At 37.4% G+C, this 11,169-nt stretch overlaps 1 protein-coding gene across 1 annotated transcript in view; it reads left to right on the top strand.

The window, feature by feature from the left end:
• Positions 1-9,506, top strand: part of LOC108676530 (protein downstream neighbor of son homolog) — a 10,762-nt gene extending 1,256 nt beyond the window's left edge. Inside the window, exons 2-9 of the mRNA XM_018164617.2 lie at positions 4,986-5,196; positions 5,844-6,153; positions 6,356-6,803; positions 7,167-7,274; positions 7,503-7,674; positions 7,999-8,185; positions 8,493-8,696; positions 9,158-9,506. Coding sequence (XP_018020106.1) covers positions 5,006-5,196; positions 5,844-6,153; positions 6,356-6,803; positions 7,167-7,274; positions 7,503-7,674; positions 7,999-8,185; positions 8,493-8,696; positions 9,158-9,376 — 1,839 coding nt within the window. The 5' untranslated portion in view covers positions 4,986-5,005 and the 3' untranslated portion in view covers positions 9,377-9,506. The remainder of the gene's footprint in view (positions 1-4,985; positions 5,197-5,843; positions 6,154-6,355; positions 6,804-7,166; positions 7,275-7,502; positions 7,675-7,998; positions 8,186-8,492; positions 8,697-9,157) is intronic.
• The last annotated feature ends 1,663 nt before the right edge of the window (positions 9,507-11,169 follow it).

Below are 11,169 nucleotides of genomic sequence, written 5' to 3'. Positions count from 1 at the left end.
ATTTATCCTCGTAGAGTTTTGTTAAGGGACCTAAAACCCACCTCCCTTTGAGGAGCTGTCACAAAGTCATTTTTCGACGCACAGGGACGATACTTATATCGTTCGATGCGCAAGAAAACAACCTTTAAGATGAGATAAGAAACAGAAAAACTCAACATTTTCAAATTTTAGCTAGGTCGGTCCCCTTAACTAGTGTTTATTACTGAAATATAATGGCTATTGGCTAATGGCTCCAAAACTGTGTCCAAGTCTAACGCTTTGGTACCCAACTGCAAAATTATGCTGAACTCTGAAGCCCAATTAAATCTGGCTGTTGTGGCTGAATCAGCCTGAATTGGATTTTTGTTAATGAATCAGACAAAAATGCTCCTGGATCTGACTAATTTTGCCCATTCAGCCATTCCTATGGCATTTTTTCATTTTTTTTTGATAAATAATAAAATAAAAGCCTTTTGAATAGGGATTTCTTAAAATCTTGTGTGAAACAATCATTTTCATCCCAACTTTAGGAAATTTCTGCCCTAACATATAATATTCTAATTTCCAAACTGGGCTCCAAGCCTCCATTCATCATGAAAAATTCTCCCAATCATTTCTACCTAGCTGCTCACTGCTCAGTACCTACTACCTACTACCTAGCCCTGTATGGCTTCACAAATCTTGGATGAATATGTGTTGATAAATTTTCTGTATTTTCTCATATACCGTCAAACAGCATAAAAAGGGACAGTTTTGAGCATTTTTTGTTAATAACTTCTTACCATGAAACATTTCAGAAACAAGTTTTGGCTCATTTTATAGCTCTTTGCATGGGCTATTGAATGGCATCTTCGAAAAAATTCCATATGCTATTTGTAAGGTGCTAGACGCCATATAAAAGGCTCCTGAATTGATCTTGAAATGGGGTAAAAAGGGACACTTGAAATAAAACTCAATTTCAAACATTTGAAGCATGCAGAGTGTACTCATCTATTACTAACAGTACTCTGAAGTCCTCCTCTTTCATTGTAGATGATGTAGATGTAAAATAAATGAAATTTTCTGTGATTTTTACTTGTTTTTCCTTTATTGATATGACATTACCATATTCATTAATTACCATATTATTAATGTGATATTACTGTATCAATGGACATGCCATTGAGCATTGACAATGACCTTGTCCACTGCAAGCTTCATATCAGCAGCCATTTAGCATTTTACTGTATCTGTAAGCTTACAGGATGGTTTGTAATTTTGCACAATTTTAATCAAGTCTAATGATTTCACTATAACAAAAAAAGATTGTGAAAAACGTATCTGAAACAGGAAATAATGTTCTAGTGACAACCATCATATGTTTTGAAGAAATAAATCATAGTTTAGGTCAATTACTTTTCATTCTATGATGCCTGGTTCACAATTCTTTATATAGCATTCTATGTACCTACAATTTTTTGACAGCCAATGATGCACTAATTTTTTGATAAGTGAATTTTTTTGCCAAGCGAGGTAAATGTAATCAAAATTCTTTGTTGTTAATCAAATTTTTTGTTAACTGGAGCCTTTGCTAACCGAGGTTCTACTGTAAATGCATTTTTAAGGGTGTCCCTAATTACCCTGGGGGGGTGTCCCTTTTTTTGTCCCTCCCCACCATAGTATTGCCCCCAGCCCTGACTGAGAATTACATACTGATCATTTAAATGAATATTTTGACATTAACAATGAAATTCATGCTCTTACCATATCATTTGAATAGATGGATTGATCAATATTTATTTATTCAATTGACCTAAGTTATTTGTTGAAATTACATCTGATTGAAGTAAGATATATTTATAATTGCCCTCTACATTTCAATATTTTAAATTATTGTTTTTGCATAGCATTGTGACAGATTTTTTAATTGCAGTTTACTTTAACATGTAAAATTTTGAAAAAAAGCAAAGTAAATACTTGTAGGTGTATATTTGTTTAAGTTGGTGAAGTTCAGCAGAAGCTTCTCTTTTATGCAAGTTTGATTGAAGACCAGAGCAAGCTTTTTACAACACTTCTCTTTAACTTCATTTCTTGTCTGTCTGTCTGTCTGCTACAAATCTTGTAATCAAAATTTAATACACTTCTACTTATCCTATCGATCTGAAATTTTGCCAACTTGTGTAAAGTTGGAGACCTGTCTCTTATACACATCTAGATGTGTATAAGAGACAGGTATAGCGTTTATTGTTATATTGCTCGGCCGCTCTTGTTACATCGTCAGAGCTGCATTATAGAGCACAAAATCTTGAAGTTGACATCAAAATACAAATGTACATATTGGCGACATACTCCCGTCAGGTTTACTGACAATTAATATCTTGTAATACAAATATTGTCTGTACTATTTTGTACAACAAATCAAATGGATAAATCTCATGAGGTTAGTAATGAAACTATCATTCATGTGACAGATGTAGGTCACCTGCCAACCCTAAATTCTGTTAATTATAATGACGTTATGATTATTTTAAAGAAGATGTAACATTAATTCGTCAAAGATATAAATAGATTTATCTAACGTTTTTTCNCTGTCTCTTATACACATCTAGATGTGTATAAGAGACAGATTGAAGCCAGTTAAATGGTCAATATTTAGCTCATTACCTTGCTCCATACAAACTTTACAAAGCTAATGAATAGACTTATCAATAATTGTTTATCCGAAAATCCCTAAGTGGGAAACACCACCTTGGCCTGTTGGTCATTATTGAAGGCAATAAGTGCCCTTTTTAACCATCCATAATGATCCATATACTGTTATTGTTAGTAGGCTAATTGCAACATAAAAAATAACACCTCAAAAAGACAAAAAAGCTGAAAAAATAAAAAAAATCAAATAAATAAAAAAATCATGAAAAAATAAAAAAAATCATTGATTTTTTATTTTTTTTATTTAAAAAAAAATCAAAAAAATCGCCAACCCTGCTTCAATCAAATTTGTTTGTTTGTATGTGTGTATGTTATTGAAGACTGGCACTGTAAATATTTAAGGGCTGTTTGTCTGCATATCCATGATACTTATCATGCTGCTATATTACTAGAACCTGAAACTTCATTCTTAGTGTTTGTTCCATAAAGGATTGGATCAGAAATTGAAATTTGGTTTTGCGTTGCATGCTGTACATCATTTTTTCTACTTTTTTTAACTGGAGTAATCTTCATAAATTATACATTTGAAGGTCCCTTTTGAAGAGTATAATACATAAGCTTTTTTATTTATGAGCTTAAGGATTGTTTGAATGAGAGGAATTAGGAAGATCTCAAATGGCAGGAACTATCAAGCATGGCCAATGTTGGGCTAACCTGCTGGAATTTTATAATTGTTCATACTCTCTTGAACTGGTTTCACAAAATTAAATTTCTTAAATTTCTGTGCTTACTGTCAAAATGGTTGATTCAGTCTGTTGATAATTAGTCCCAGGTAATGCTGGGTTTACCAATTCGTTGAAATTTATAGATAACAAGCAGTATAAAATGCTTTCCATTTTGCTGAGTTTGGGTTGACATAAGGCTGCGTTCAGGTTTTAGGGTAACCACAGCTCCAGCAACAAATATCCTTTTTATTGAATGGAAAAAATTGTATCTGCAATAACAAATACCATATAAATATACTAACCCTATAAACTTCAATGTATGCCATAATATTCATAAATAATAAATAATCATCAGAACTATAAACAAGTTATAAAAAGGCATTAGTTAATGCTCCAAAATATTGTGGGCTGTCTTAAATGTTTTATTTCAAGTGTCCCTGTTATGTTATGTTATGTTATGTTATGTTATGTTATGTTATTCCCGTATTACCCCTTTCCCAGGGGTAATTCAGGAGGCTTTAATTTTGCATCTGGCACCTTACAAATAGCATATGGAATTTTGCAGAGATGCCATACAATAGCCCTTGCAAAGACCTTTAAAATAAGACCTAACTTGTTTATGAAATGTTTCATGGTAAGAAGTTATTAACAAAAAACGCTCAAAGCTTCCCTTATTACCCCATTTGGCAGTATCTCCTGAGCCACCAGGGGCTTGAAAATTTTAACATACAAATTTATTGCTGATGGCAAAGACTTACTTTTATATGATGAAGTCAAAGACCAGATATTGTTCATCATTGTCACCATTGCAATTGTTATTTAATTTTAGTGAGAGATATGGGGCTTGAAGTGCTGTATTAATACTTCCTGCCATCTCTGTATTTGACCATCTTCAGAATTCTATATTTGAATTTGTCATTCAAAACTTTAACTCAGATTGGTTCCCAAAATTGAACATAACTTCCAATGGTGTTCCAAAGAGTCTAAAGCAGTGATTCCCAAAGTGGGTGGTACCACCGCCCTGGGGGAGGTGGAAAGATCTGGGGGGGCAGTGAGGAAGAAAGAGGTGGGAAGGAGGCAGCAGTCTGAAGTCGGAGTAAGAAAATTGAACGTTGGACAATTTGTACACAACACGTGCAGCACACGGATCCCAGCAATATGTTTTTTCACTCGAATCTGTTTTTTTAAACTCTCCTGGGTTTCTAGTGTAAATTTTGAAAAATATTCAAACTCTGGGGGGAGGGGGGCATTAGAAATTCATATGTGTCCTTGAGGGGGGGGGAGGGTGCTAGGAATTCACTAGGGAGCCAAGGGGTCAACAGTCTGCAAAAATTTGGGAACCACTGGTCCAAAGAATACCCCTGATAATGGTTTCTTTACATCTACATTTACGGAATTTTTTGCTGATGCCCTTATCTCTAAAAACTTAGTTGTAAAATCCTTTGTATCCAAGAAACTTTGTTGTAATATCTATAGTCTAGAAAGTAGGCTGTGATATCTGACTGTCAACTAGCTAACTTTTATGTTGGTTTTGAAATTTATTGTTTTTTGTTCATTATTCAAGGGTTTTTATTGAAGATTATTAGTAATATATTCAGGAATGTTTTACCTGTAAATAAAATGCAATGCTAATGGAAAGTATTTCAATTCCAGGAAATACCATCTGCGTTGCAATGAAGCATAAGGAACTTGAAGTACCAGCCTCTCCAGGATGGGTGCGGCCGGATGACGTCATGAAAGCTCGCAAGCTGAAAGTCAAGCGTCGGGCTCTGCAGGCCAGAATGTGTGGCAGCAATTCAAAGCCTATTATGGTTACAAATATATCAAAATCTTCTATATTGAAGCCACGACATAATCCTTTCAGGTAGTATGGAATTTGATACAGTGTCAGTGCTTATTTAATTTTCAATGCCTTGTTTTATCATTAATTTAAAGTTTATATTAAAGAATGTAGAATGATTGCATGTTTGAACAATAAATTTGATAGGGTTTAATTTTGTTTCTGTTTTATTAGAGAAAAAAGCTGTTGAGCCATTGCAACAGTGGGTTAAGTTCCAGTCATTACCCTCAAAGTATGAGGTGAACTTAACTTTTCCCCAGATGTATTCAGATTGGAAACTAATTGGACTGGTTCAAAAGCAGTTTATTGACCATTAATGGCAGCTGCAGTTGAACTGAATATTGCAAGGAAGAGTCATGAATTGAAAATATTAATCATAATTCTTTTGGCAATGCATGGACCTGCTGTGAAGATGAGCTGAAAGATGATGACAATGTGAAAGCAATATAAACTTCCTGAACAGTGTTGCCAAGGTAGATGGAAAGTTATAATTTTATTAGAAAATAAAACTCTTGAATTCTTCTCGTACACTACTTATGTAAATTCTTCCACCCAATACAGTGAAATAATATTAATGGTTTAATGTCTCACTTGTTGGTTTGTCACCATTTCTGAGGATAAAGAAATTGTGATCATTCCCATGTGTTTTAAAATCACATTTTCTCCCTCAGACGGTCCCCAGCAAAGAAATCAGCCATAAGTGAAGCAACCTATACACTCCATTCTGATTGTGCTGATCTCTCTACTGATGCAACGCTCTTCAATTTGCTTCACAATCCTCTACTACAGCAAAATTCCGGGGAAAAGACCGACTCCTTACCTTACACATTCACTCAAGCATTGCGTCAACAAGGCATACCTACTAGTGATGAAAAGGAGCCTTGTGTACCATGGCTGGACCATCTAAGTGTGGACTGGAGTTTAAAGACCAATCTACGTTTTACATCAGACCAACCTTTGCCATGGAAAACTAACTTCAAGGTAAATTCCAGAGACTTTAATTCAGCAGATTTTGTTCATTGTCCTTAGAAAGAGGTCATTCACTCTACTTTTCCGCTGATGCATGAATAAAAAATGCAACAGTATATATTTTCTTGCTCAAAGTATATCATCAATTGGTCTACATTTTTGAAAGTTGTTATAAGTTTGAGTTCATTTACCCTAAAATTTCTGACACCATCAGACATGTGAAGAGGCTAGTGGCACGACCGGTATGGCACGCTGTCTATGGGGCAGCAAGAGCAACAGCGACCTAGACACATCCCCCAACTCTGAGTTCTACCAAAGATGCCTCGTTTGGCAACACCCTAGTATTCCCGGAGTTCCATTATTCCCGCGAGAAGGTAGCAAGGCCAACTCAGCCTTGTCCCGCTCTGCGAGCAGTAACAGCAATGGTGTGGTCAGCTCGACCGGTCCTTATGCTGGGTTATCTGAACCTCTAATGGCAGCCTGGCGCGAGGCGCTGCGATCTTTACACCAGCTGATCAGAGTTCGTCAGTGTCCGTACTTCTATGTATGTGCACCAACCTTCACTGTGGTGTACCGCGCTGCTGGTGTCTGTGGCATCCCGCAAGCGCATGCCCTCCTTACTCCTACTACGCGCGGCCTGCGCAGAGCCATAAAAGAGGAAGGTATTTTTTCCATAATGAAGATTGCTTGGTTTTTCGTTGTTTAGTTGTCTATGTTGAAATCTCTGTGCTCTAGATTCGTGAAACTTGAATGCTTTTTTGAACTTCTTTGAGATGCCTTGTGAAACGTATTTTAGTTTTTAACTCTGACAGAATATGTGGATATGAGGATTTTTTTATACCTATCCTCAAAAATTTTATTAAATCGTTTAGTTTAAGGAAAGATTTTGTTGGTACAAATGCCGAAATTGCAACAAGGATTGGAGCAGATCTATTTGTATTAAATAATTTAAGTCTTCAGTTAAAAATATGGTATGGTACTGTATACACGTTTTTATGTTTCTTAAGAGCATTTATTCTGTCCAGGTATTGACTTCAAGATGCCGCTGTGCAAGCAATTCTCCTCATCTCAGAGTGATGGCAGTCTGTCATCTAAGAGCGGCTCTGACAACAGCTGTGCTTCTTTGGCCTCGTGTGAGAACTTAAAGACGGTAGCATTTTTCAAGCTTTCCTAACTGATAGTACCTTCGAGCAAGTGTATTGAAAAGCATAAATGATCTCAATTTGCTTTAGTTGTTGTTTATATACTTGCTAACTAATATTACCTAGGGTTATTTTCAAATTTAAACTGAGATATTAAACGTTTACAGATTTTGTCTAAAATTTTATTAGGCTTTCATTTGTTTTTTCCCTAAATTTCAGCTCCTACGTCAGCAACTGAGGGAGTCTCCTCTCCTCTCCCTTGTAAACCTCCTGCTGCTGACGAAGATGACGGCGTGATAGATGACGGCGAAGACGCTACGTCCTTCCTAGCTAATTTGGGCGTCGATACATCACAGTTTGCGAATCTCAACCCGGACCGAATTGTCAATTCGTGAGTTGAGATCTACTCGGTTGGGTGCCTTCTTTTATTCATACCGGAATTAGAAAGTCTAATTTAGATTACTATTACAAGGAAATGGTCATGCTTTGAATGACTTTTCCTTTTCAAGATGTCCATTGTAATCCAATTTTTCTAGTAACATACGTCCATTATTTGTATGAAACTCCTCAATACATGAATATATACAGTTTATGCAAACTTACCCAGTGTACCATGAATATTTTTAATTTTCCTTGAAATCCTTAAAAGTTTGTTGGCCTCTTGTTCCAAAGTATTCCTAAACGTTTTTAACCTAATTATATCCTCATTTCTTAGGTCGGTGCACGAGATAGACCGCAGTCCTCTGTCACTGCTGTACATCGCTGACCCTGATACCCACGGCCTCACTAATTTCCTCCTCAACTCGCCATCATGTGTTCAGCACACTGGGCCTATGGCTGGAGTGCCCCCAACCCTCCTGGCCCCTGTTGCTTTTCAAGGTGCCACGCTCCTTCCCTATAAGGTAATCTTTTGGCAGAAATTTTCTCAGGCCATGCTGCATATATACGTTTTTATTGCTCTTGAGAGTTGTATATTGAAGAATACTTTAGGTAGCGTGGCAACTTTCAACGTCTAAGGTATGCATCTTCTCGTGGCTTGCAAATATTTGCCTTGTGAGAACTACGGACAAAAATCTCATTTTAGGGTTTACTTGTGTCGGATGATTTTATAACATGCAATTAAGCGGAAGCTATTATTGTAATTAGATGTCGACAATGATAGAAAATGCTATAAAATCAGTGTTCACAAGTGTGGTTTTGATGCTAAAGGTGAAGGGAAGTTCCATACGCATGGAGGGCAAGTTAAAGCACAGTATGGAGGTAGCGGGTCCCATCCTACCGCACACGCCTCTGCAGCTCAGCAGCCTCCTCACACAGCACCTACAGAACTTTGCTTTCACAGCCACTCCCGTTGCCAGCACCTTGTCGTTCTCCACGTGCACTCCACACCTAAGCTATAACTCTATGTCTAAGGTAACGTCTTGAAAGTGTCCTCCATGTTTTACTTCACCGAGTCCATACGTTCCTATACAGATACGAGATTAAAAATTCTCATCATTTCTGACCAATCATGCATTGAGTTAACTATTTGACTAATTCTGCTTGAATTTTAATTGTTGTTAATTATCTGAATGAATGGATAAGCATCGGCTTTATTTTCCATTTATTTCCAAATATGTGATTTTCTACTGCAATTGTTCTATTAGTGAACGAATACAAACATTTAGACAATCATACACTAAATAATTGATTTAAAAAAACCTATGTCCCTCGCTTAATCTGATATTGTTTCATCTCAGTAAGTGTTGGATGTGAAAATGCAATGTAATCGAGTTTTTTATGTAAATATCTGGACGTGTCTCCTGTTCGGTGATGTTCCTTACGTTAGATGCATGATGCATCATAAGTGAAAAAGAAACCACCTCCGTTTACAGGCATTTGCTGAGGGCGGTCTTGTCGACTGTGGACTGGAAGCCAGTGTTCGCTCCATTGTTTGCGATAGACCGCATCACCAAGCCTCCAGTGGACCTTCTGAAACACAAGCCACAGACGATCTTAAGGACCATACAGCTGACTTACCTCTTACCTACAGGCACGTTAAATACTCGGAAGGAAAGTTCACGTGGACAGATCAAATGCCCACCACCAGATGATAGCGTCTTATCGGGGCATGACGCAGCTTGTAATGACAGGATCGGTAACTTAATTTAATATTCTATTTTATATAAAGTTGATTGTGATCTAAGCGCGGCTTGTCAAATCTTAATATAACGTATTTATTCAGTTTTTTTTATCCTTTCAAAAATGTAACTAAGTATAGTCTCCAATCTACCAGTGAATGATCTGAGATATTTCTGCCGTCATTGCCGATAACGTCGCCACAATATTTAAGTCACTGGCTTTTTTTTAGAAAAGGTGATAGCTGGCTCGAAAAAAGTCCCTACATCATAAAGAAACATATATTGTGTTATATAATACACAGTATATAAATGATACAGCGTAAAAGCTCCTAGCGTGTGTGCACCTTACACTCTTACACTGCTGCAGCTGGCAGGCCTTCACTGCTGAGTTGATGGCAGTCAAGTCTGGGACAGCCACGGTCACCTAGGTCACGGGGTTCCATAACCGGGTACTGGAGGGTTAGAAGGAGTTGCGGTATACCGTTATTGCGTGCGGCATCATGAGCTTTTGCTGATGTCCTCTGGTGAAGTGGGCAGCGGGTTGAAACCTGTCAAGTTGGACGCTCATGTCCACCAGCTTATGCATGATTATATACCACATATGGTTTCACTATACAATATATGCAATATACCGCACATGGTTTCACTATACAACATATTCAATATGCAATATACCGCACATTGTTTCCCCACTACAAGTTTTTAGTGATTGTAACACCAAATTGCTTGGCTTCTGCCATGGATTCCAGCGTATGGCCGTGCAATGTATAGTTGAAAGGTATCTGGGACCTCTGTCTTGTAACTGGGAGGAGGTGGAACTTATCGACGTTCAACTCCATCTGACGGGTGCGTTCACAGACTTCCAGTTTGTTGAGGTCATCCTGCAGGAGAACAACGTCGTGTGGGCTTCTGATGTGGGAGTAAAGCACCGTGTCGTCCGCGAAGAGTCCACTCTTGGTTTGGATTCTGTCATATAGATCGTTGATATAGATCAAGAAGAGAGTAGGCCCTAAAACGGAACCTTGGGGCACTTCCAACGTGACTGGCCCGATGCTGGGAGCTCTCTTCCACAACGACTTGCTGGAGAGGAAGCATTTCCAGAGGAACTTTTAAATTCATCTCGTAACCTTGCCCCTGATGCCATAATAGTCCAGCTTGATTAGTAGGCGCTGATGATGGACTTTATCAAAGCAAATGACGAAGGCCCTGGAAAAATCGAGCATGATCATGTCGATCTGGCGTTTTTATTATTAATAGCGAAACAATTTCAAATTCAATTAAAGGATCTGTACAGCTTTACACTGCGAAGGCAAATCACTTATATTGATACAATCATTCTAAAATATCGTCCAATTGATTTTGTAATATAATTAATCGCTGCTCAAAATGCAATCAGACCATACACGTCTTTACGTGTGTAAATGTTTACAGTAACAACGGTTTATTATTTCGTAATCAGTTCGTGAATTTAAGATGATTACACATTGTTTAAATAAAGTTTAGAACTATAGCAAGTTTAAATAAAGTTTAGAACTTTTGCAAGTATTATACTATGGCGTGACATGGAGGTAAGAGTGATATCCACGCATATATGGCTTAAGACTCCTCACAGGAATGGACTTTTTAGGCCTAAGTGAATTGATTATTGTTATCAGAAGTTAGATTGACAGTCTGTCTCTGCACTCTGCAGCAGTTCACAGTGAAAGGTGGTGCTAATTCTATTGAGACCAAATCTGCCGGCTTCCAAACGGTGTGTGTTCGTTAAA

The sequence above is a fragment of the Hyalella azteca genome, unplaced genomic scaffold (genome assembly GCF_000764305.2).
Source record: "Hyalella azteca isolate HAZT.00-mixed unplaced genomic scaffold, Hazt_2.0.2 contig104, whole genome shotgun sequence".
Lineage (NCBI taxonomy): Eukaryota > Metazoa > Arthropoda > Malacostraca > Amphipoda > Hyalellidae > Hyalella > Hyalella azteca.
Note: the sequence above shows the minus strand (reverse complement) of the source record. Positions and strands in the feature narration are given on the sequence as shown.